Raw genomic sequence first — 27,299 nt, 5'->3', positions numbered from 1 at the left:
ATGCGTAGGGCCTCCTGGCTCGCCTCATCTCGCATCCCTAAAGAGCTGCAGACGAAAGTGGAGGATTTACCGTTCAACAAAGACAAACTTTTTTCCGGGAACACCGATGAAGTCCTTCGCATGATGAAAGATTCCAGGGCTACCCTCTGAACACTAGGGATCTACAGCCCTCCTTCCAAGAGAAAGAGATACCAGACTTACCAGAGGTCTTGCCCACAGCAATACAACAGCTCACAGTGCAAGCAGTATGACACTGGGAGGTCCCGTGGCAGGCCTAACAGATGTCGAAAAACGCAGTTGGAACAACCTACTTCCCACCCGTCAGGCAACAAACCGCAATTTTGAAGTCTTGGTCGAGGGTCTGAGCGACCACTCCTTAACCACCAGCGCCTATTTGCCCTTTTTTTAAGTACATGGTACAGAATACACTATGTGCTCTAGTTCAGTGGTTTTCAAATTGTGGGTCGCGACCAAGTACTGAGTCCTGGAATGTAAGGCACTGGGTCGCGGCGGCTCTGGTCAGTACCACCGAACAGGCCATTAGAAGTCCCATTGGCGGTGCTTCCCGGCTCAGGAAGGCTAGTCCCTACCTGTTCTGACACCATGCTGCGCCCCGAAAGTGGCCAGCAGCAGGTCCGGCTCCTAGACAGGGAGGGCACGGGTCTTCACGTGCTGCCTCCACTTCAAGCACCGGCTCCACACTCTCATTGGCTGGTTTCCAGCCAATGAGAGCTGGAGGGGGTGCCTGTGGGCGAGAGCCGTGCAGAGCCGCTGGTGAGCCTCCGCCCAGGAACTGGACCTGCTACTGGCTGCTTCTGGGACGCAGCACGGTCTGCGGTGCCTTAGCAGCCCTGCTGTGCCGCAAACAGGGAGTCACCTGAGGTAAGCCCGCACCCCAATCCCACCGCCCCTATCCCCAGCCCTGAGCCCCTTCCCCCCCCCCCAACCTGGAGCCCCTTCCTGCACACCAAACCCCTCATTCCCAGCCCCACCCCAGAGCCTGCACCCCCAGCCCAGAGCCCTGGCCCCCTCCAGTATCCCTGGCCCAGCCCAGAGCCCCCTCTCACAGCCCAAACCCTTCATCCCCAGCTCTGTTGGGTCACGGGCATCAACAATTTTCTTCAGCTGGGTCACCAGAAAAAAGTTTGAAAACCACTACTCTAGTTCTTTTCAGAGCTTATAGCCAGGGGAGTACTTATTGCACATACTTCATCAATGGGTGAAGACAGTAGAGACAAAGCTGAGGTAGAATATACCATAGTTTATAAAAACTGTTTTTAAAAGTGTAGTTCTTTAACTATATGAAGATACTTCTAATGTGTATTTCCTCCCCAAAGATGATGTCCCTTGTAAATAGTGTGTATTAGCTAAATGTGGATATGACGTACTGGTTAAAAAAAAAAGCATAGGAACAAAGACCAGTAAAGCTTCAGACCAGGCTTCACCTTGGTACAAATGATTTGTTTTTGTCTTGCTTTCAGTTGAAGCATCTTGTCATAATGGAGATGAAACCATGGAAACTATTGAAGCTGCTGAGGCACTTCTCAATATGGACTCCCCTGATCCTATGTTGGATGAAAAAAGAATAAGTGAGTTTAACAGTAGTAAATTAAATGTATATGAGCCATGTTTATAAGTAAAATTTGAAGAAACTCAATATATTGTGGATTTTCCTATATGTATAAAAATAATATAAAAAGGTGTGGGTAGGTGAGATTTTGTTGGTAGCTTCAACATGCCAGCTTAGGGAATCAGATAGGGAATCGCATAGGCTAATCAGTGCCAGAGTTGGACATTGGAGGTTATGAAAGAAAGGGAAATAAAATAGGATGTGTGTGTGAGGATTTAAATGTAATATTGTGCGGAAATGCTACAGTTTATCTGGTTATTGGTATTGTATTTCACGTTGGCAAAGTAACTGAATGAATGCAGGTTACCTTAGATATGAATGAAAATGCCATGTTCTGTTGTGATCACAACCTTAGCTTCTGTTGCAAGTATTAAATTATTCTACACTTTGTTATGATGTGTGCTCATGTTCAAACCTTATGAACAGACTTGTTCATTTGTGGGCTGACCTTTTCTGCTGTGAAGACCTTAATTATGATAATACATTTTATGTACATTATTATGTCTATACTTTGACCTATTGAAATGTTTCCTTATAATTGGAAGTGTTTTTTAAAAGTGTATTTAATTCTGTAAAAAGCATTGATAATGTCATCTTTTTTTTTTCCCTAAGCAAATATGTTTGGTACATCTGAAGATGAAATTATTGTTGCTCCTGTTACCCATGTATCGGTCACACTTGATGGGATCCCTGAGGTTGTAGAGGTTCACCAAGTTCAAGACTCTTATGCTGAATCATCAGACACTCCAGAACTCGAGCAGCCTAAGAAGAAGAAAGGTAAGAAGTTCACAGGATATGAGAGTTTGGAATAGAAAATGCTTAGAGGTATGCTTTCTTCTCCTTGTGTATATGTAGCAGCTGTTTAACATTAATAGGAGCTACATATAGGCATCAAGATAACATAAACTAAGTTTACTCAGCTAGCTGTTCAGGAAAAGAACTTGACAAGGTGAAAATTTTCTGTAGTATTTTTTTGAAGCCTAGGCATGCCTAGTTTCCCTTTGTATATTGCATTGCTATTCAGTGGATGCAAAAGGGTTGACACTGCTTCTGGAACAGCACAGGAGGCAGGACGTATGTGTATGTGTGTGGCCTTGCTGTCTGTGGGGAATAAATACAGTCATGCAAGAGCTGGCTCAGACTGACTCAAATCCAGCAAGACAGAGATAATGTCCCAACAACTGAACAAACACTTGCCAGCAGGCAGGACTTGAGAACTGAGCTGGAGAACAAAGTGTCAGGTGACTGGAAGAAGGGTGGGCTCAGGAGGTTGGACCAGGGAAGACAAAAGAAAGAGAAAGAAAGAGCCAGAGATCGAGTACATCAGAGATTGGCTGTCTGATTGTGGCACTGGTTTGACCAGGATGGACTATGGCTTAACTTCTGCCTCTCTGTGCTAACCTAACAACTTTCAGATTCAGTGTGCCATAGTAATAAATGGTTACCTTGTTTTGAAAAGGTCGCCTGTGTCACTGTAAGTACTCACTGAGAGCATTGGGCCCGGAAGGGGTAGAGTAAAGCCTCCCATAGGACTTTTGGTTGGCTGGATTCATTACAGGGCTCCACGGAAAGAGACTGGGATTGTGGGTGCCAAAAGTCAAGTCTGGAAGTCGTGAAGGCCACGGGCCTGCCCCTGTGAAACTGTGAGAGTTCTTAGGGCCTGGTATACTACAGAGGTCACTTTCAGGCTGGGTTATAGACCAGACCCTGTGACTCCAGGATACTTGTAAACTGAGCAAATGTGCTCAGATTCTAATAGTACTTGGGATAGATCATATGGAATCATCATTCCTCACAAAACATGGATCTTGCTATGCCATCTTTATAGAGTCACTCTTCAAAGCAGAACCACACTGTAAGTTGTAAGGCCTTTTGTCATTTAAGTGTTATAGTAGTTGCTTCTGCGGTATCTCAAGCATTATACTATTAACTTAGTTCATTTACCTAAGACAGATTTGAAAAAAGTACTCTGTTTTATTTAGCATTAGATTAAAAATACCCTGCAGTCTTTGTTGGAAGCTATTGGAGAATTGTTTGGCTTGAAGAATGTTTCTGTTAAGAAAATGAGAAAAGAGCTAAGTTGTCTTTCTTTTTTGTGAAAGCCTGACTGTCACAACTGTTATAATAGTCTCAATTTCCAATAGTTGTGTGTTTTTGTATCTTTGGTCTGGTATTTATCACAACATGGTTTGCAGTAGATAGCTTACAGAGTCTGTTAAGCAGGCTGCTATCTGTCCAGCTAAATAAGCATCTAAATGGGGGAAAGCAGCATGCTTCATTGGGCTATCTGTTATTAAAAATGATTGAATGGAATTTGTAGTTTAATTTGTTTTAAATTTCTTATTAATTTGCTGGATCTAGGTGCTTGTACAGCTGTTAAAATAGAGTTACAAAAATAAAAATAACACATATCCTGAACTGCTTATACAAAAACACAGTAATATCAATTACCCAACATCTGATCAAGCTTTCTAGTATACCCTGAAGAGTTACAAATTCAGACTGTTGAATTAGAGGGGGAAATGCTCCAGAGTTGAGGATGGGGAGGGATAGCTCAGTGGTTTGAGCATTGGCCTCTTAAACCCAGGGTTGTGAGTTCAATCCTTAAGGGGGCCACTTAGGGATCTGGGGCAAAATCAGTACTTGGTCCTGCTAGTGAAGGCAGGGGGCTGGACTTGATGACCTTTCAGGGTTCCTTCCAGTTCTATGGGATAGGTATATCTCCATATATTATTATGCATTAGGAAACTGCCCAGGGGAATGATGGCTTGAGTGTCTTCACTGATTGCAATGTTGATAATGTCAGACATCAATTTTGGAGTAATATGGTTCAGAAAACCAGTACTTTATATGTTAAAACCAACATCTTAAACTCCACCTGGCCAGATTACAGAGTACCAGTGTTATGTGCTCTACGTGATATATCACTCAGTAAGCAAGGACCCATGTCCTGTAGTAAGTTCAGTTTCCAGATGGTCTCGTGATATAGTCACGTCCAAGTAGAATGCCTTGCAATAGTCTAGGCTTGATGTAAGACAGGCACGGATTATTTTAGCAGCATAGTTTGTTTCCAAAATTAAGGGCCACAGCCTTCCTGCCATCAGTAGATGCAGGCGACAGGGCATGGCGCAGCAGGGCGCACTCTTGGCTACAACTGTTAGAGCAACCAAGGATCTGAGACCCCCTAAATTGCTAACCTGTTTAAACAAATTTTAGATTTTCCCTCTATCAGAGGTGCTATGATACGGTACGATCAGCTCTTCTGATTGTTTCGTTAAACTACCAAACATTACCTCAGTGTTGACTGGATTGAACCTCAGCCACCTAGTTCTCACTCAAGCCCCAATTTAATTAATTCCTGGCAAAATCAGACCAATGTTGATGTGGAGCTGGCGTTCTCAGTTTACTAAAGGCACTGCAGTCTGTCTCCTCGCTCTCCTTCTCAATGTGCTTGCATACATTTCGTACAGATAAGGACACAAGATGGAATCCTTCAGCACCCCATCTGACTGAGCCCTCAGGGCAGAAGAGCATTCACTCAAAGCAATCTTATAGGACTTCTTGCACAAAAGTAGCTGAGCTATTCAAGATGTCTCCATCTAACCTTGGTAGGGACCAGAGACATTTCAGCAATCCCTCATGATAAGTTAAATTAAAGATCCAAAACAATGGGTCTCAACCTTTGTCATATACTGACCTCATGTGACAACAGAAATATATCAGGACTTCACCCATTTCTCCCCCCCCCCCCCCCCCCCCCCATCTAGCCATAAAGAAACGAAGGGTGGTTGTGACCTCCCAGGTCAATAACCCATGACCAAAAGAGTTATCTTTGTTGATAGCTATGATGACATCCTTGGCAATATGATCAGTACAGTTTCTGCCCCATACCCAGCTGTGAATCCTAAGTGACTGGGGGAAGAAAACAAATATTGCCAGAGTTGCTCACCACACTTTTTCAACAAAGCTTTTTCCAGAATGAAGATCATGCAAATATAGATACTTAGCAAGATTGTCATTGTCAAAAGATGGCTGCCTGAGCAGAGGCCTTGAAGTGCCTTCCAAAAAACCCCCAGCTGGTATCCTGCCTACCCACGCTGCCAAAGGGGATATTGACATTTCAGGCCAACAGAAGGCCGAGCTGGCCTTCACCAACCAATAAAGGATGAGGTTCTATTTCATGGGCTAAAACTCAGAGTTCCTCAGCTCCTACAAAATCTCAGTGAGCAACATTTGCTGAATTGCAGAGCATTTGAACCCTGAAGATATTGCTCTGGTACTATGAAACTGACAGGTCAGTCCAGAAGTGAGTAGGTTTAATCACAAAGTAATCTGAAAATTCCTCACAATGAGAAAATCTTGACTCTGTAACAGAGTTATTTTATTATTTGTATTATGGTAGCACTTAGAGGCCAAACCAAGAGTGGAGCCCTGTTGTGCTAGGCACTGTGCAGATGCATTGTTTGCATGCTACACAGGCAAGAGAAACTCTTTGGGAAAGGGTCAGAGGGTAAATAGAGGGACCATAAAATGACTTGCCCAAGGTCATGTATGTTGTCAGTAGTAGAGCTGGGAATAGAACCATGATTTTCTGAGTGGCAGGTCAGTACTTCATCCACTGGACTATGCTGCTTCTCAGCAGAGCAGAGATAATATGTGAAATAAAATCCTCATTGTGTCTAGACATTGCCAGAGTGCCCAAGGGGATAAGTAGGAAACCTGATTTGCCTAGTATTTGCCAGAAAAACTCAGTCTTGAGGGTTCAGGACCAAAACACAATGCTATAAAAACTGGCATCTAAATGAATGGGGACCAATAGAGAAACAGATTCTGGATTTTGTTAAGAAATATATATGCGAGATTTTCATTTTTGACCCTACTCAAATAGCTGATCTCTCATTTTTTCAAAGGAATGCTCTTCATTCTTGTCAGGAGCTTTAACTCCTCCCTCCCACTCTTCACCGGGGCCTTGAAACACAGCCACCATCTTTCTGTCTAAAAAAGGATGTGATGCTTTTCAGAACCTATTTGGCTCTGTTTGGCTGGAGATGGCACTGCTGGGCAATGAAAGGGAGCTGCTTCTACCCTCCTTTTTTGTATTTCTAGCCACTGCAGGCTAAATGTGTGAGACTTTAGGATTGAAAATGAATGTTTCCCTCACATGGCAGTGCAGACCCCAGCTATCAATGGAGCTTTCTTCTCATATAGTAAAGAGCTAAAGAATCTTCTTTTGTCTCTAAATTAAGTTTCGATGCTAGCTAGACAAGACAGTGCTGTGTATTTTTTCTAGCCTTTTGATTTAAAAAATACAGTTAAAAAGATGAATAAACTACTATTAATTGCCTTTAGATGCCCTAAAATGGACAAAAAATATACAGATTTCAAAGCAGAAGTAGATAGTTTATGTATCTAGCTTTTGAAAAATCGGTAAAATCTTTGAAGCAAGACCAGTTAAATTGACTAGTGCTATGTGGAGTGCCCTCAATACCTGTTAGCGTCAATGAGCATTGAGAGTGCTCAGTACTTTAGAGGAATGGGCCATTAAGAAGAAATGTAAGTGTTGAGATGGGAAGGAAATATAAAAAACTGAGCTATTTAATGAGTTAATGTTCTTTTCCAGATCACATTTTTCTGTTGAAATTTACGTAATAGTGGTTTCATTTCAGGGAAAAAGTCCAAATCTTCTCGTCCTGAATCCCCTACGACAACTCCAAACATATCAGTGAAAAAGAAAAACAAAGATGGAAAGGGTAAGTGTGATGGTTTGAGTAGAATGTTTGTCTTCAGTGTTTTAAATTGAAAATTGAATGTGCCACATAAGAATGAAGCCTACCAGCTTTCTCATTATGCAAAAATAAATCGTGTGTTGCCACATGCTCAGAAGACATGGTTGTCACCTTCTGTTAAAGTGGGGAGAGGAGTGCAGGAAATCCTTTTGGAAGATACTCAGTTTCTGGGAGGAATAATCCATTCTTCAGCTTATTAACGGGATTTTGGGAGATCTTTAACCCCCAACAAGCACTGCTCTGTTTCAGATCAAGTCTAGAGGGATGTTTTGCATTGTAGTAGTGTTTCTTGGGATGCTGTTGCTTCAACAGCTGATATTTGGAAACATTTTCCATCTGCCTGTTTTTAAATCTGCATAAGATGATCAAAGCTTACAGTTGGGTGGCAGGAAGAGCAGTCCCCTTGTTTAAGAAAAAAGTGAAGCCACCAGAAGAAAGATGTCAGAGAAAGTTCCCTGGTACTCCTTCCTGTGCTATCCCAATTCCCCTCCCCGCCCTTAATAAAATCAAAACCAACACCTAACAGAATATAATTTGATAGCATGAATCATTTTATTTTATAGTAAACTACTCAGCAGAATCGTCCTGTTTTTGCCAATGGATCCTAATATGCTTCAATTGCTTTCTTGTTTGGCATGGCATAAGCTATTATTTACTGCACGTATTATATGTAATTGTTAAAACATTCAAGTAAGGATATCTTGAACCTGTGAAGAATCATCAGCACTGGAATGGGTTACTTAGCACTGGAATGGGTTACCTAGGGAGGTGGTGGAATCTCCTTCCTTAGAGGTTTTTAAGGTTAGGCTTGACAAAGCCCTGGCTGGGATGATTTAGTTGGGGATTGGTCCTGCTTTGGGCAGGGGGTTGGACTAGATGACCTCCTGAGGTCCCTTCCAACCCTGATATTCTAAGATTCTATGATCTTGCGGGCCCCAATTCAGCAAAATACTTAAGCACCCCCTTAATTCCCAATCACTATAGTGGTACTTTAGTGTATATTTAACTGCTTTGCTGAACAGGGCTGGACTTGAGCTCTTTGCTGATTCAGAGCCAAAGATGGTAAAATAATAATGTTCTGTTAAGAAATAATTCAGTTGGAATGGAAGGATAGTCACGTGTGGGAATTCTCAACGTGACATTACAGTCTGTTCAGAAAGTAACAGGCACTCAATTCCTGGAGTTTTGTTGTATTTGTGACTTAAATAAAAGCTAAGAAATCAATATAACTATGCATTTGGGGGAGTTTATATCTCCTGAAAGGCTTTATTTATTTATTTTAGGAAATACAATTTATCTTTGGGAGTTTCTCTTAGCACTGCTCCAGGACAAAGCTACGTGTCCCAAATATATCAAATGGACTCAAAGAGAAAAGGGCATTTTTAAACTGGTAGATTCCAAGGCTGTGTCCAGATTGTGGGGAAAGCACAAAAACAAACCTGATATGAATTATGAAACAATGGGCAGAGCTCTCAGGTATGTGAGTTTTTAATTGACTATTTTTGTCACAGCATTTTCATGTATTGAAAGCTTGCTGTAATCTGTTTAACAACTGTGAAGGGCTTTTTCCTAAGATGAGCTCCAGTTTTGAAATATGAAGCTGTTGGGTTTTTGGGGGGGCGGGGGACGGGGAAGAGATGGGGGGGACACTACAGAAATCTAAAAGTTAAAAGCTTTATTTAAAGTTTCTACAGAGCAAATTATACAGTAGAAGATTAAAAAAAAGATTAGGATATACACTGCTGTCCAGTGACAAATCTGTGAAACTTGCTTTATTGGCAGAAATTTGTTTTGTGGGTTTTACAAAGTGCTTAAAGTGCAAGTATATGTAATTCTGTAGAAATCCTGCAAACTCAGAGCTTTCTTTTTTATTGGGTCTGGATTTTTTTACACTTCTTTAATATGGATAATATTGGATTGATTATTTTAAATGAATGCAACTTTACTGAAGAGGCAAATTTCTGATTTATATATAGTAAGCTGTACAACTTGCGTGGAGTGTGGTTTTAATGCTTTGCACATTTAAAGAAATAGAGGTAGATCATCCCTAACCTACAAAAATTAGTGACTCCCATTACAAATGAAGCATCTTCACTGCTGTTGTAAAAGCTATTGGAAAACTAATAGTGTGTTCTAAATTCAATACAATCATTTCCATGGTCAGTTACCCAAAGCATTACTGTTAACTGATATATCTCCCACAGTAGTTAATAATGTAGGAAGATTTGAATAGCCAATACTTCTTCAAGACCAAGCACAGAGAGTTTCAGGAGACTGAAAAGTCTGAGTGACAAGCCTTTACAAAAAACTCCTGTAAACTAAACTTAAAGGTGACCATCAAATTATTTGGACTAATTGTATAAACTTGAATATGTGCCAAATGACCCAGTTTCAAATCCAAGATATGAGAGTGTTCCACCCCAGCAGAATTCAGGTCTGTGCATACTTCCCCAATTTGCATGTATATGTGACTAGAAAAGCATCTAATCATATATGAGTACCTGTGCAAACTGGAAACTTGCTCATACAGAAAAGTTTGTGCAAAGTAGGTGAGCAATTACACAACCATATGCAAGCCTAATTTTTAAAGATATTCCCTATTGTTTGGGGATTCTAACCACTACTGTCATAAAAATAATAATTTTGCTTAAAGCACTCTCCTCTCTTCCCCTCCAACCCTCTCTCTTTTTGCACCTTTATTGTAACTCAATTTGTAAACACAATGGAAAGTAATGTTTACCTGTCCTCTCCCCTTTGGTCTACAAGAACCATATAGTGATAGGTAATTTAGCTCTTTATATATTCTACATATTATGCACTTTATTTAGTAAAGAAAGAATTTGAATATTTGACAAAGATGGGAGATTTAAGATTTAAGTCAAGATATTGCTATTTTACCAGGATTATCAAAGCATCATTTAACACTAGGCATTGCGATAAAACAAATAGTAATATTGATATCATGAAGTGCAAGTTGCTGTGAGTGATATATATGTCTTCATCCTTGAGCCTAAAGAAGGGTAAGAGGAAATGTCAATAGGCAGCGATTGTTATTTCGCTTTATAAACAAAAACCCCTCCACTTCACTGCTGATGTCTTTTTTCATAGCCAATTTTGCTATATAACTTGTTGATGTATGTGCCTGCTTTGAACAGATACTATTACCAAAGAGGTATACTGGCTAAAGTAGAAGGTCAGCGCTTGGTGTATCAGTTTAAAGAAATGCCAAAAGATCTTATCTACATAGATGATGAGGATCCGAGTCCCAGTACCGAGTCTTCAGATTCCTCTTTATTGTCAACAACTGCGACTAATAGAAACCAATCAGGCAGATCTAGAGCAACTTCTAACACAGGAACAAGAGGAGGATCCACCACAGTTCTAAAAACAACAGGGAACTCTAAGTCTACTAAACTTAAGGAGCCTGTGGAAGTTGTACAACAGCAGATACCTGGTTTTGCATCTGACATTTTGAGGACAATGCAATCTGCACAGCCAATACATCCAACTCAGCTTTTTCGGACAGTTCATGTAATGCAGCCAATGCAATCCATCACAGAAGGACATGCAACTGTAACTAGTAACATGCAGGATGAAACATTACATTCCTCTGTTCAGAACATAAGGTAAGAAAATGTAAAGGAAGTTGATTTATGAACATTTTCACTATCCAATGTGGCTGTTTTCTATTTTGCCACATTGCTTTCCTCTTAATTCAGTTATTGTGATATGAACACAGTGTGAATGATCAATAAATTGGTCTGGTTTTTCAGTTACATTGTAAAATGGGTACTCTGCTAAGACAGTATATTTAGGAAAGGGAAGAAAATTGCAAAATGTTTTCTCTCCCGTGTTGCTATATGAAAAACCCACATAAATCAGGGGAAATTCACTAGCCGATGGACTATGAAGGGGAAACAGCAATCAGTGAAACTATGTCCAAAGGGTTGTCAAATGAACAAAGTAAACAAATCTAAAAAACATTTTTCTCTGATATGTCAGTTATATTAATAAGTTATCTTTAAAATTAGTGAATAAAATAGAATTATGATTTTCAAGTTCATGCTGTCCATTTTAACACTCTCTTTCATTCTTAATTTCTGTGAAGCTCGTATGTTAGGACTATTTCAAAATGCACTTAAAGGAGAGAAAAGGTACATCTGATCCAGAAGTTTAGATAAATGTAATCATGAAGAATTTGGCAGGATTTAAAAAAGAAAGTAGATGAAAGTAGATTTAAAAAAAAGTAGATGGCTGCTTGTTTTCCACAAGACAAAGCAACTTTTGAGGGAAGTTTACTTATATCAAATAAGATAAAGTTTTGAATTGCAGTGTAGTGAATTAAACACTAACATTTAGCATAAAAGTGAGAGACAATTTAAAGTTAGTCTCTCCTTAGTGCTGTGTGTTTTTAATATTCCTTAATACACCAGAGAGCTTTAAAGCCTAATTGCAACGCCATTAAATGCTGTATAACAATATGACTTCAGAGATAACGAAGAATTTCATTATTCATCAGTCTCAAAAAGTGACTCAGATAATATAGAGGAAGCACATGAATGAAGAAATAAATGACTGAGGTCATGCAGTGACACCTAAGTCAGGAGACCAATGCTATGAAACATTAATAGGGAAACAGTACAGCGATTTGTAGAGTGAGAAAGATGCCTATACTGAGCCATTTCAGGATTACCTAGCAAAACCTTCCTGAACAATCTGCAAGATTTAATCAGGAAGCCAGGGAAGCAAAGACAATAATGCAGCCAAAAGTTGCAAAACTGAATGTTGCTATTTCAACATCCTGTTGTGTTTAAAATATTTCACAACTGGACTGTGGGCAGTAGTTTTAAAGGCGAAAAGGAGGAAGTAGCAGTAACGCTAGCATGAACTGCTCAGGCAGCTCCTGGGCCAAGTGTACCAGCCACTGCAGAAGTCATGGAGATTCTGGAAAGTCACGGAATCCGTGACAAACTCGCGGCCTTACTGATGAGCCATACAAATTCACTGGATGTTCCAGGCTGGTTACAATTGGTCTAGGATATATCTCAGGTCCAAATTCAAAAAACTAAATGTCCTTGTAAAGTTTTACCAGGGCAGTCTTGGGAGTTTTGATGGGGTTGATTTTACTTAATTTTTTTCTGAAATGTACATTTTAGGGTCTCTCTCTAGTAAGCTTCAAAACAGTTTTTTTCATATACATTTATAGCTATATCAGTTTATACCCACACTCATCATTGTCTTGTAGGAACCTCCATAAGGATCAGATCAGTGGTCCAGGTAGTCTAGTGACATGCCACATACAGCAGACAGTAAGAGGAAGGTGCAAGGAACCACATAATGGACACAACCTACCCTGTGGAAGTTTTTCTGAGCCTTACCATTTAGTGGTTGGCCTATACCTTGAAGCATGAGGGTTTCTATTCTTTTTAATTTCTTTATCCTGCCTAATGCAACTTTGGATTGTGTTATCCATATAAATGTCTCATCCTCTTTAGAATCCTGCTAAGCACTTAGCTTTAGTAATATCCTGTGGCAAGAGTTCCATGTGGTTATCTACCTGTTGTGTAGAAATGTTTTTCCTTTTTTAAGGTTTAAATTAGTTGCCTCTTTAATGTTTTCCAGCTGCCTTCTGAGGGGTAGTCTGTAGCATGCAGGGTTTCTGCTAATGGGCTTATTTTAAGCAAACAAAACTGCTTACGTTTGCCACAGTAGTTATATTAGCTATAATCATGTTCGAAAACTGTTGTCAAACTAGATTTGTGCCTGACAGTCCTTTTTTAAACGTGGCTGTAGCTAGTCAGTTCTTTTCCCAGCTGAGGACAGAACTTTCCAGGGACAGGACAGCAGCTCTTCTGTCATGACCTTTTCCATTTTCTCCAAGAAAAGTAGATACTACAAACTGAAGTGCAGTTAAAAACTTAAGGCCTAATTTTTCCAAAGGTGTAAGGCAATATAGTTGTTTGTACCTGTAGAAAATGGGTATAAAATGTGTAAATGAGTTAAAAATTGAGATTTGGTAGCATTCTACACCTGCGCATAGGTGCTGGTACTCGGGGTGCTGCCACACCCCCTGGTTTGAAGTGGTTTCCATTATATACAGGGTTTACAGTTTGGTTCAATGGCTCTCAGCACCCCCACTATAAAAATTGTTCCAGCACCCCGTGCACCCGTGTTACATAGGTGTAAATGACTGCACCAGCTGCAAGGCAGACTATGTCAACTTCACATTCTCCATCATCATTTATAGCTTCTTTTTGTTACATTAGTGTTTAGTAATAAACTACCAACAGCATAGAATGATGCCCTAGGGAATTCTTAGCTTCTCATAAACAGCTTTTTGCAAGACTACCAAGAAGACAATACACTGTCCTGCACACAGAAATCTAACAAAGCAGAGAGGAAAGAGTTAGATGTGGAAGCTTTTGGAGGGAAAAACTTGTTGAAGTGCACCAAAATCTTATCTAATTTAGCCTATGCCTAAAGAGAATAGAGCTTTTTCTGACTAGTTCAAGCTGTTTGAACTGCTGCTTTACCTATTTTACTTTTCTCTTAATGAAAGGACTTCCTGTGTGATATAAATGCCTAAACCCCATGGGCCAAATTCTTTTCTGATACAATGGAAGTAAGCAGAGGTTTGCACTGGTGTAATTGCGCAGAATTTGGCACAAATACAAATGTTCCTGTGGATCAGCATTCTAATTATAAATCTTTTTCAATAAAATATTGGTCACTTAAGTAAAATCAATATTCACATGAATCTCTATTTAACATTTGTAAAATAGTTATGTCCATTTTCAACTGGAATAATTTACTGTAATCCGTGTGTATTTGTGTACAAAGGAACTTGAAGGAGTAATTGGGGACCTGTAATGGTAAAAGTAGACGGTAAAGGGTCCAGACACATACTCACGTTATTTCAGTTTACGTTTAATCTTCAAGCAGTAGTGATTTCAGACATAACGTTTCAGACATGGTGGAGAGAGGTTCTGATGTTAGTAATGTACAAAGAATGGAATCATGAGCACCGCAGCCACTGGGAGCTGCGGGGGCGGGGGAGGCATACCTGCAGACAGTCACGGTAAACAAAATGTCTCGCGGCCCACCAGCAGATTACCCTGATGGGCTGCGTGTCGAAGGTTGCCGACCACTGAGTTACTAGGTGGGTTGATAAAAGCTGAAGCTGATTCATCATGCAGCTTGACCTTTGTGGGTAACCCCAGGGTAGAGCATGTAGCAGTAGTCCAGCTTGGAGCTGTCATGAGCATGGATCGCTTTGATGCTTCTTGGGAGTGCCAAGAATTTGGAGGCACCTCACTACCACCTGCCCTATAGTGAGGAAGCCTGGTCTGTGCCTGCCAGGGGTCAGCTCCCGGATTCCACCAGCCACGGGCAATACAAGCACTCCCTTCTAGGCCTTGCAAGCCCCGTTGTCACTGTACAGGTTAGCGATAGGCACATCCCGGCCCTCAAGGCCTCTGTGGGTCTCCCTAGAGAGTCCAGTGCCTGCTCCACTGGACAATCGCAGTGCTCACAGATTCGCTGCTTCCAAAGAAGCAGCACACCCCAGCTTACCAGTTTCACGTCACATCACTACTCTTCTTGACACACAGCACTTAGATATATATTTATAGAGAAAACAACTAAATGTTTATTTAACAAAGTATAAAGATTTAAGTGATAGCAAGTAGAAGTATTGAAAAGAAATGGTTACATATAAAAATCATAACACCCATTCTGAGACTTCTAGAAGAGAAATGATCACCCAAGTTCTTCCAGTGTTTTACAGCCAGGCTTGGCTGTGATCTTCCATTCATGAGGCAAATTGTGCTGTGAGCTTGCCTCCTCAGGGAAAGATTCAGGGTGTCTGAACCCCCAGATATATCAAAACAATCCATTGTCCTTATTCATAAGCAGGATTCCCCCTGACGATTGTTTTTTTTTCCTGTATACTGCTTTCTTGTAGATTTCGCAATCTCTTAATCAGCATCTGACTCAGCATGCAAATAAACCTACATTGTCGGGCACACAATGATGATACAGGGAGATATGCATCGCCACCCCCTGCCTGAAAGGAACCTGTTACCTGCCTTAGTAATATAATTTTCAGTTTAGATACATAACGCCTTAAATATTATCTCTACATAAGTTTCACCATGATGACCAGTGGGCTATTGGCTCTGAGCCCTCAGATGCCACCCTTTTGTGAATTATTATGCACATATCCAACCCAGGGGATCCCTGTAAAATCTTATGCACCCCATATCCCTTTGCCAGTTGGCATCGAGAAGTCACTGAGTCTCAATCACCATGGCTAGCTCCTCATTCTAGAGACAAGGGCACAGTTTCCTGATAGTCAAAGACAAAAGATGTTGTTTCTAGCCACACTAGTCTTCAGGAGCAGTGATTAATTCAACAAGACCCCAAAACAGTCACTGCCTTGACCTGAAGAGGACAGGAACCTTTCAAATATCTACACTAGCCAAACTTTGTAGGCCTTTTTAATTATAAAATGATATGGTGATAAAAATGCCTGTGCCCTGTCAACAGTACAGCTTAACCACTGGTAGTGTGAGTGCAGTTACAGTGATGCTGAAAAACAGGTGCAGATTTGCCTGTTGTAGACTTACCTATAGAGGGTGACAATTCATCAAAATACTTGCCTCATCATGCTTATTGTACCATGTGTAGTCATTTATACTAGTGCAAAGTGTGTAAAATGCTACCAATCTGATTTGATAGCATTTTGAACCCGCTTCATACTCACTTTGCTCAGGTGTAAATAACTATCCAAGATGAGGGCAATGGCACTGTCCTACCCAGATTTAGCGTGAGCCAGCTGCTTTCCGTACAGGTTCCTGTTTCTTTCGGATGCTAAGCCAGCTGGGAAACAACCCTGACTACGATGAATATGAAAGAGCTGCAGACCTGGGTGAAGTCAGCACACTGAGGTCATTGTAGACCATAGCATTTCACATCAGCGCCTTTCGTTCTTACGTAAATGTTGAATAAGAGTGGTGACAGGTGAGTATCCTCAGGGAAGAGGAGCAGCTATTCATCAGGGTCCTCTGGGACATGTGAGAAGAAATGAACAACGCCAGTTTAATATGATTTAGACCATAGGTGCTTTGCTTCTGTTCGTGGCCTAAGGCATAGGCGCCACGAGCCCCCACTGCCCTTGACCCTGACCCCACTCCACCCTGCCCCGCCCCCATTCCAATCCCTTCCCCAAAGTCCCTGCTCCAAATCTGCCCCCTCCCTGTCTCTATTGGATCGCTTCCCCAAATCCCCACCCCGGCCCCGCCTCTTCCCCGCCTCCCCCCCGGGGCGTGTCACGTCCCTGCTTCTCCCCCCTCCCTTCCACAGCTTGTTACCCAAGCGCTGGGAGGAGAAGCGGGGATGGTGCACTTGTGGGGAGGCGGAGGTGAGCTGGAGTGGGGTGCTTGGCTGCCGGTGGGTGTCGGTGCCTATGGTCTAAGGAAATTCTCCATCAGTTTAATCAGTAATGTCTCTGACCTATCCCAAATGGAAACCTAGCTAGGAGTCTAAAATACTGGTGATCAAATAGCCACTGATATAATGCTCCCCAAAAAAGAGAGATTAAAGGTAGGCGACAGATTACTAGTTGCAAAGAGTGGCTGTGTCAGGTGGCTTTTGGTTGTTTTTTGAGTACATGCTGGACTATGTCCCATGTTTAAAGGTGGCAGAGAAAATCCCTTCTTGAGGCTGATGTGATCTCTGCAGGCTTTCAACAAAAATGTCATAAATTCTTTTTGCTGGTTTTTCTTGATGGCATTTGGCCCAATCATAAATGCATTAGGAAGGGTGCTATGATCATAGCTTTCCACTCTGACTTGATTTTCCTGCAGCTGGGAAAATACCATCTCAGGCTCTATTTTGCTGTTTGCTTTAATTTCTCCTGCAAGAAGGATCAGAGCTGTTTGCAGTGGGAGGTACCTGAGTCTTTGGTTGTGCAGAAGCAGTTTGAATTTATGTAGTTACCTTTCTTTCCAGGACAGTTCTACTGGTCATGTTAGCAGGTACTATAGCAGGGATCAGCAACCTTTGGCATGCAGCCTGCCAGGGTAAGCACCCGGGCGGGCTGGGCCGGTTTGTTTACCTGCCGCATCCGCAGCTTCGGCCGATCACGACTCCCACTGGCCGCGGTTCGCTGCTCCAGGCCAATGAGGGCTGCGGGAAGTGGCGCGGCTGTATGCCAAAGGTTGCCGATCCCTGTACTACAGAGTAGGAGGAAGCTTTCTTAGATATAACACTTAGCTACAGTACAGGTTATTGGGTTCACAAAGTCTTCTGCCATCTAAACTCAAACTTTTTGACTTTGTGCGTCAAGGTTACTTGTGGGAACAAGGCGTGGGAAGGGACATCTGAAGAGCATGATGGATACAGCACCAAATAGGGAGTCAGAAGAATTGGGTTCTCTATGGGCTTGTCTGTTGGAGCAGTTAGTGCTTGGCAAGCTATAGTGTAACCCTAAATCTGCCTAGCACTAGCCTGCTGCACACTAACTCTCTGTGTGCACCCTGCTATGGTACACTAAAAGTTCCCTAGTGGTCTTTGATCTACTCCATTTTGAAACAAGAGTAGATCAAAGCACTCTAGGAAACTTTTAATGTGTGGTAGCAGAGCCCACATGGACAGGTAGTGTGCGGCTGGGTACTGAGAGATAGATTTACACCCCAGCTTGCCGTGCACTAGCTGTTTTATATAGCAAGCCTTATGGCTCTACCATTTACTTAATACATGACCTTAGGCAAGGTGCTAGACAAGAAAGGGGAAGGTTCTAACCTTTCTTTGGAGGAGGGGATGTTAAAGCCCAGTATAAGGGTATCCAGTGCCCCTTTCCCCCACCATCATCTGTGTACCTAGGCAGCCAGACACACTGGAGCTGCTGATCTATGTGTGCAGGGGTCTGGTGACCACCAGGGAGAATCCCATGGATGTGAGGTCTTAGGCCAGTCTACTAGAGGCAATGGTGTGGAATGCACTGCATGCCAACAAGATTTTCACATTAGATATGACTTGTACAAGTGGATTTACTCCAGTGAATCTATGTTAAGTCTGGCATCTGAAGTTGGCTCTAAATTGCATGTCATGTGTATTCCACCTCCCTAGCCCTCCTGGATTTACATTGTATCAATCAATTGGATGAGTGGGGGAAATCTGGGGAAATTTCATCTTTTCCCTCTTAAATTATCTGTTCCTACATCAGTATGTTGAGTATCTTTTATGCTAGGGAATGAATTCTCCTCAGTTCCTCTCTCTCTGTTTTTCTTTATCTTGCATTATTTAATTTGCTAAAACACTGCTTACCTTGGTTTGTAGCTTCAAGATCTTTGTAGGATTTTCCTCTCCTTCTTTGCGTTTTAGAAGTTTCACAAATAAATCACTATGAATAAACTTGTTTCTGTCACCTGTCAGCTAGTGTTTGCAACAGCACTGTTCATCTCCAGATGAGTGATTGTGATGTTGCACAACACTAGATAACCCCCACCCAGTGAACCAATAAATGGATTTGTATCATTTCCCTGCCAGCAGGCTGAAACGAGTGTGGAACATGTCTCATCTTTTCTGCAGTAGTAATCAGAATCTGTATTTTTTCTGCAGTATTTCCTCTTAGCCAGTATTGCTCAATAGTCTTGTTTTTTAAAAGTAGTAGCTTCAGAAAGACTCTTGATAGTGCACCACTCACAGACTTGTGCAGTAGCACAAGAAGTATAGTAGCAATGGTAAAATTATTAACAGAGCAAAACATAACAGAAAACAGAGCAGCCTAGAAAAATTCTAGCTGCCTGGGTTTTGGCTGAGTAGTTTGGGAGGTATCTTTTCAGTACTATTTGCAGTAAGGGTGGGCAAATACATTTTTAGTCTGGGCTGGTAGACTTCAGTGTTTAAATCAGCCTGTTAAACAAAATCTACTTGCCCATCTTTACTGTAAACATCAACAAATGCAGTTCCATACAACACATACTGTGCATGAGCACGCACACCTACCTCACTCACTACATGGCTGGCTCCCTTTCTCCTAGTATCCCACATTCCATCTTTCTCTTCAGGTTCTCACAGTGCCCTCATTACTGTAATATCTGAGCACTCCAGAAGGGCATTAAACAATGAGACTTTGGCAGTGTGGTTCTTTCTCCCTTTTTTCAGAGTAGCAGCCGTGTTAGACTGTATCCGCAAAAAGAAGAACAGGAGTACTTGTGGCACCTTAGAGACTAACAAATTTATTAGAGCATAAGCTTTCGTGGACTACAGCCCACTTCTTCGGATGCATATATATGTTCCATTCTATATGCATCCGAAGAAGTGGGCTGTAGTCCACGAAAGCTTATGCTCTAATAAATTTGTTAGTCTCTAAGGTGCCACAAGTACTCCTGTTCTTCTTTCTCCCTTTTGTGACTTACATACATACCCCAATTCACTGTCATTCATTCCTCTCCCCATCGGTTACTGCTCATCATCCTGACTTGATCATCCCTCCAGGGATGTACTGCTGCTTCCCACAACCCCCATTGGCCTGAAACGGCAAACCGCGGCCAGTGGGAGCTACAATTGGCCAAACCTGCAGACGCTGCAGGTAAACAGCCCGCCAGCAGATTTCCCTGACGGGGTGTGTGCCAAAGGTTGCCGATCCCTGAGCTAAGTCATGGTACCTCCCAAGGACCATCCACGTGTGGTGTCAAAATGAGGTGTTACTCACAGTGCAGATATGTGACCCTCCTTGTTTCTTGAGGAATGTAATTTAATAACATTAGCATTTAAATTAGCATTGCTGCGTGTTGAAGTTAACTCTCACTGAGATGAACAGAGTAGTTCATTTCTCTCAGATATTGTTCCAGGCTCTCTGCAGTCTTATCTTTGTATGGGTAACACTCAGTTGTCATTTTTGAGTTTTTCTTTACAACCATAACTAGACTTACTTTTTTATTTTAAATAAAAGCTGAGATTCTGGAGAATACAGTAGTAGCTTCAGAGAAGAGCTGGTATGATGTATAAGACCATAAGAACGGCCATACTGGGTCAGACCAAAGATCCATCTAGCCCAGTATCCTGTCTTCTGACAGTCACCAATGCCAGATGCCCCAAAGGGAATGAACAGAACAGGTAATCATCAAGTGATCCATCCCCTGTCGCACATTCCCACCTCCTGGTAAACAGAGGCTAGGGACACCATCCCTGCCCATCCTGGCTAATAGCCAGTGATGGACCTATTCTCCATGAACTTAATCTAGTTCTTTTTTGAACCGTTATAGTCTTGGCCTTCACAACATCTTCTGGCAAGGGGTTCCACAGGTTGACTGTGTGTTGTGTGAAAAAAATACTTCCTTTTGTTTGTTTTAAACCAGCTGCCTATTAATTTCATTTGGTGATCCCTAGTTCTTGTGTTATGAGAAGGAGTAAATAACACTTCCTTATTTACTTTCTCCACATCAGTCATGATTTTATAGACCTTTATCATATCTCCCCTTAGTCATCTGTTTTCCAAGCTGAAAAGTCCCAGTCTTATTAATCTCTCCTCATATGGAAGCCGTTCCATACCCCTAATAATTTTTGTTGGTCTTTGCTAAAGCTTTTCCAATTCCAATATATCTTTTTTTGAGATGGGGCGACCACATGTGCACGCAGTATTCAAGATGTGGGCATACCACTGATTTATATAGAGGCAATATGGTATTTTCTGTCTTATCTATTCCTTTCTTAATGATTCCCAACAATCTGTTTGCTTTTTTGACTACTGTTGCACATTGAGGGGATGTTTTCAGAGAACTATCCACAATGACTCCAAGATCTCTTTCCTGAGTTGTAACAACTAATTTAGACCCCATCGTTTAATATGTATAGTTGGGATTATGTTTTTCAATATGCATTACTTTGCATATATGGCCACAGATTGGATGTTTTGGAGCTCAGATATTAACTTCAGCAGCAGCTCTTCAAAGCTGCAGTGGCTGCCTTAACATTCCATCCCAGCGGGGTCTCCTACCCCTGAGGGAATTCTGCGCTAAAAAAATAAAAATTCTGCACGTCATATTTGAAAATTCTGCATTTTGGGGGCAAAATAACAAAATATAATCATGCCAGTTTCAATTATTTTGATAATTTATTTCAAAATATCTGTCAGCAAGTACATCTGTAACAGTACATTCCCCAAACGAACAAAGATTCTGGTAATTTATTTTCTGACACATAGATTAATACAGAACTTTGTGTAATTCATTTTAATTACAATACAGAACTATATTTTCTGCACATGTCAGAAGCAATGCAAAGACTTGGGGGAGTCAGGGGTAATGGAGGAGCTGAGGGAGAGAGAAGGAGCCTAGGAGTGAACCTGGAGGGTGTTGGGTGTGGGTGGGAGAAGGTTTTTTGGGGGGCAGGGATTGTTAGGGAGTTGTGACGCCTCCCTCATGCAGACTCTGACTGACCCCAAGCCTCTCCCATTCAGTCAGGCATGTCTGCCCCATCCCTATGGGTCTCTGCAGACCCCCTCCCCAGGCTCAATGCTGTCACCCCACTAGCTCCTGAGATCATGCCCGTCTGTCCCTCCCACTAGCCATTCTGAACCCCAGTCTGTGACCCCTCCCTCCCAACACCTCTGTGTGCCCCATGCTGTCCTAACCTGGCTCTGCAGACAGGGTTCTGTGATAAACTTCTACTCCTTGGGGAATTCTGCAGCACTGGGCATAGAATTTTGTATTTTCCCGCATAAAATACATTTTGCCTAAGACGTGCTGCCGTTCTGTCTTTTGCCCACAAGAGGCAAAAGCAAAAACTGCAGCACTTCTTAGGCAAAATGTTTTTTATGCAGGAAAATACAAAATTATGCAAGACCGAGGAATTCTTCGTCTTCTCAGATGTGCAGAATTCCCCCAGGAGTAGTCTCCTTGGGTGGTAACAGCTGCGTCAGTGCCCCCTCCCCCCCCGTCAGATTTTAAGTCTTTTCCTGGTGGCATGTGCCAACACCTTTCCTCCAACCTGTTCCAATTGCAGTGTCACATCCCTCATCTCCATGGAGGTGCTGGGGACTCCTAAAGTGTGGTCACACTAGAGTTTTTACCTTGAGTTAGCTGGCAATGAACTGTAGGTATTTTCACTTTGTGAAAGCTATTGAGGGTGCGTCCCCAAATGTTTCTTCCAAGATACGTCACTTTGTGGTTTTCTGCACAAACCGTAAAGGTTTAAAAAAAAAAAAGTGTGTAGGCAAGTCCATAGGGAAGGAGCCACTGGCACTGCTTCCCTCCCTCAAAGGAGAGAAGGATATGTGGAGGGGTGGAACTGCTTGAGTGGAGACTGGCTGCAGTGGTCTGAGGCTGGAGACAAAGCAGGCCTTGCCCAGGGAATCTTCTGGGCTCAGCCACCTAAGCCTGACACAGAGTGATTGAGTTGAGAGGGCTCAACAAGGGCCATTGTAGATGTTCGCTCACTTGTTTTGCTGCTGAATGGAGAAAAAGTGAGTAGAACTCCCTCTACTGGCAAAGAATACAGTAGAGGTAGCTGCTCCCACACTGCTGGCCCCAACAGCTGCAGGGTCAGTTAAATTAAGTTCACATTTTGGATGGATTTAAGTTTATTTTACTTACTATAGGAAAGCATGTATGTGGAGAGAAGGTAGGTGCTGATGGGTTTCAACTGGAATCAAGTCCAGTTTTCTGTGGCTGGAAGGACAGTAGTCCCCCTTGCCTTTCTCCTCCAAATTAATAATTTAAGTAGCCTGTGTTGCAAAACACTCATTCAGTAATAGATCTGGGAACATTCTAACATTTTCCTGTTTTCTAATCTTAATAGGACTTTACAGACCCCAGCCCAAGTGCCAGTGGTTGTTTCACCTGGAAACCAGCAGTTGCATACTGTAACACTCCAGACAGTGCCTCTTACAACAGTGATAGCCAGCACAGATCCAGCATCAGCAACAACATCCCAAAAATTTATTCTCCAAGCCATTCCTACTTCGCAGCCAATGACAGTACTTAAAGAAAATGTCATGCTGCAGTCTCAGAAGCCAGTCTCTTCTTCTTCATCTATTGTCTTTAGCCCAGCCCAAGTTCAACAGGTTCTCACCAGCAATGTGCAGACCATTTGCAATGGAACAGTCAATATGGCTTCATCTTCATCCTTCAGTGCTACTACTCCCGTGGTAACTTTTTCACCTAGCAATTCACAGATGGTTACTCATCCACCTGGCACAGTGATCACTTCAGTTATCAAAGCACCAGAAACTAAACAGACTGTTATACAAGAAATGATGAAAGAGGAGGTAGAAGAGGACACAACAGATGATACTGAGCAGTCAGAGCAGAGGTTCCAGCAGCAGCCTTTTGTGATGGTGGTATCCAATTCAAATGGATTCCCATCTAACGTGCAAGTGAAACAGGAAAGTGAACAGTTGGAATCCAATTTATATTAATAAACAAAAAAAATCCCTGTGGATGATTATTTTCAAAAATGTGATGGGACCTTTACAGTTGTGTGTATATATATATATGATTTGATTCTGAAGCAGATGTTACAAAGCTACTTAATTTCTACAGTTAATTGTTAGAAGTCATGCATTAGAATGAGTTTTGATTTTCTGTTAATTGCTAAATGTTATAAAATATAAAAATATATAGTACTCATTTTTCAAAACACAAGCATGAAGGAACATGCATTTTATACTATGAAGACTTTCTCTTGATTTTTTTGTTTGCCAAAAGTTCCAAATTTCTTACATATTATGCATTTTCTGTCTTGCTAATTTACATTGCAATACCATATAATAACATTTTCTGTTTAATCTGTAAATGTGTCATTTAACTTTTGAAACAACCGTTTCTTTCTACAGAACAGCATTTTCATTCCGTGTGGGAATCTTATCAAGTTTACCAAATACCTATTGCATACCAATGAACTATGTCAAATTTTACTTTGAATAATGGACAGTGGCAACCAAGCTTCCTCCTGTTGCATTTATGCAGCACAGACATTTGGGTGTGCAAAATAAAAATACACTCCCATTAAGAGAATACATAAAGCATTTACATATACCAATAATGGACAATGCCAGATCTATATTTTTATATACACATATCAAATATACTTAATTACAGAAACTAGTGGCATTGCTACAGGTGCAATTATTTCATACTATTTTGTGGCTATGAAGTTAAACAATCTTGCTTTCTATTTCAGATTATTTTGTATGGGGGACAGTGAAATGTATACAATTATGCAAGTGTTCTGAGATTAATACTTTTATGAGTTCCTTTTTCAATTGTAAATAATGTACATTTAATTTCACAAGAAAGTTTTTCAGCTAATTTGTTTCCATAGAGCAATTTTTGATAGATACAAATAAGATCATTATGTTTAGAGGTCTAATGTTATATGTATTCATATTACAGAGTGAATTTGTATTTAAAGACAAAATTTTAAATGACAGAACCTTACTGAACCTGGGTTCTTTGTCTTTTGTATTTTTAATTGGTTTATTATGAAAATAAATCAAGTGGAAATTTTTTTCTGTATTTACTCTAGAGTTTTCTTACCAATACATGAATACAGTGTTTCCGGCAATCTGAACTGTATTGAGAAATAGAGCAATATGATTAATTAGTGATGGTCTGTGATTTGGAACACAGTAGATGAGCAGTTTAGGAATCAGTTCAAGAGAACTCAGGATGAGAACTTGATTCTCAAGCTGTTTGTCTGAGAATATGACAGGACTATGCACTACTGCTATAGGAAAAGGTGAACTTCAGCAGTTAAGGTGAAGAATGAGCTAAGTTCAGAAATATGTGCTAAATAGGTCCATTGATGTGGCATTGGGCACAGATGGTTTAAACTTTGTCCCCTGTAAAAGCCGCTGTCAGTCAACAAATGCATAATTCTGGGACATCACTGATACTACAAATTGCATAGGACTTCTGGGATCAGTGATACCACAACATGTTTCATTCTGGATTGTCTTAATAGAACCCAGAAGTACTGGATGATTTCACAAAGTATATGGGGAGGAGAGAGGGCGCTTAAAAAGTTAAAAACACGTTATCCTAATATCTCTTCTTGGGAACTTTAAACAAACATTTTCTAGGCTTAATTCAGTTTTAATTTTAGTTCGCAGTTCTTTAAAGTTCAATTGGTTTCCATAGCAAACCCCTTTACTAAGGAGGTATAGACCTTGGCCATTTTAATTTACATCAGAGTGAAAGTTGGACAGAATTTGTATACTATTTGAATTTTAATTATCTTATGTGTTACAAATCCAAAGTATTTTGAGAAGTTTTATATATTTTTGCAAAAAAGTTCATAACATGGAGTTCGGCAAGTTCTTTCAGGGAGGAAAATACTTAAAATTAACAAAATTCTACTAATCATAGTATGCATAATGTGAAAACCATGTAAAAAGCTCATGGATTCAGAACTAAATATTCAGGATTGTTAATGGTCTGGTTCAAAAAATTAAAATCCATCCTCCCATTGGATTTAGTACTCGATAGACTAATTCTAATACTTCAGTGCTCCCATCAATCTATGTGGTTGAAAAGCACTTGCACCTAAAATAAATCTTAGGAAAACATTGCTATTATAAAGAAACCTCTATGAATTATAGTATTAGCATAAACTTCATTTTTTTTTTTTATAATGAAGTAGCAGCAGAAATGTGGTAGGCACTGTAACAGCACACACAATAGTCCCCATCCTGAAATCCTTATATTCTAACTAGACAGTAAAGGTGGACTAGGCATTTTACTGAAAAAGGGGCTTTGATCGCTGATTGGGCCTGTATGCCACAATATAAATATTTAGTAATACAAGCAAAACTGAAGTGATATTTAATACCACTCCCTTCTGTGACTGAAACAACAAGGAGTCTGGTGGCACCTTAAAGACTAACAGATTTATTTGGGCATAAGCTTTCGTGGGTAAAAACCTCACTTCTTCAGATGCATAGAGTGAAAGTTACAGATGCAGGCATTATATACTGACACATGGAGAGCAGGGAATTACTTCGCAAGTGGAGAACCAGTGTTGACAGGGCCAATTCAGGGTGGATGTAGTCCACTCCCAATAATAGATGAGGAGGTGTCAATTCCAAGAGAGGAAAAGCTGTTTCTGTAATGAGCCAGCCACTCCCAGTCCCTATTCAAGCCCAGATTAATGATGTTAAATTTGCAAATGAATTTTAGTTCTGCTGTTTCTCTTTGAAGTCTGTTTCTGAAGTTTTTTTTTTTTCTATGATAGTGACTTTTAAATCTATAATAGAATGACCAGGGAGATTGAAGTGTTCACTTACTGGCTTTTGTATGTTACCATTCCTGATGTCCGATTTGTGTCCATTTATTCTTTTGCGGAGGGACTGTCCGGTTTGGCCAATGTACATGGCAGAGGGGCATTGCTGGCACATGATGGCATATATAACGTTTAGTAGATGTGCAGGTGAATGAGCCCTCGATGGTGTGGCTGATGTGGTTGGGTCCTCTGATGGTGTCGCCAGAGTAAATATGGGGACAGAGTAGGCAACGAGGTTTGCTACAGGGATTGGTTCCTGGGTTGGTGTTTCTGTGGTGTGGTGTGTAGTTGCTGGTGAGTATTTGCTTCAGCTTGGGGGGTTGTCTGTAAGCGAGGACTGGCCTGCCTCCCAAGGTCTGTGAGAGTGAAGGATCATTTTCCAGGATAGGTTGTAGATTGTGGATAATGCGCTGAAGAGGCTTTAGCTGGGGGCTGTATGTGATGGCCAGTGGTGTTCTGTTATTGCCCTTGTTGGGCCTGTCCTGTAGTAGGTGATTTCTGGGTACCCGTCTTGCTCTGTCAATCTGTTTCCTCACTTCCCCAGGTGGGTATTGTAGTTTTAAGAATGCTTGATAAAGATCTTGTAGATGTTTGTC

General features: G+C 41.2%; 1 protein-coding gene across 7 annotated transcripts in view; it reads left to right on the top strand.

Annotated features, from left to right (window-relative positions):
* The window catches only part of ELF1 (E74 like ETS transcription factor 1), a 125,505-nt gene extending 100,575 nt beyond the window's left edge, over positions 1 to 24,930 (top strand). For all 7 annotated transcript variants that reach the window (XM_054013801.1, XM_054013827.1, XM_054013819.1 and 4 more), the window contains 6 exons: positions 1,482 to 1,589; positions 2,243 to 2,407; positions 7,297 to 7,380; positions 8,700 to 8,892; positions 10,572 to 11,042; positions 23,221 to 24,930. In XM_054013801.1, coding sequence (XP_053869776.1) covers positions 1,482 to 1,589; positions 2,243 to 2,407; positions 7,297 to 7,380; positions 8,700 to 8,892; positions 10,572 to 11,042; positions 23,221 to 23,839 — 1,640 coding nt within the window. In that variant the 3' untranslated portion in view covers positions 23,840 to 24,930. The remainder of the gene's footprint in view (positions 1 to 1,481; positions 1,590 to 2,242; positions 2,408 to 7,296; positions 7,381 to 8,699; positions 8,893 to 10,571; positions 11,043 to 23,220) is intronic.
* Positions 24,931 to 27,299: the final 2,369 nt, after the last annotated feature.

This window comes from Malaclemys terrapin, chromosome 1 (assembly GCF_027887155.1).
Source record: "Malaclemys terrapin pileata isolate rMalTer1 chromosome 1, rMalTer1.hap1, whole genome shotgun sequence".
Classification (NCBI taxonomy): Eukaryota; Metazoa; Chordata; order Testudines; family Emydidae; genus Malaclemys; species Malaclemys terrapin.
This window is presented reverse-complemented; position numbering and strand designations above follow the sequence as displayed.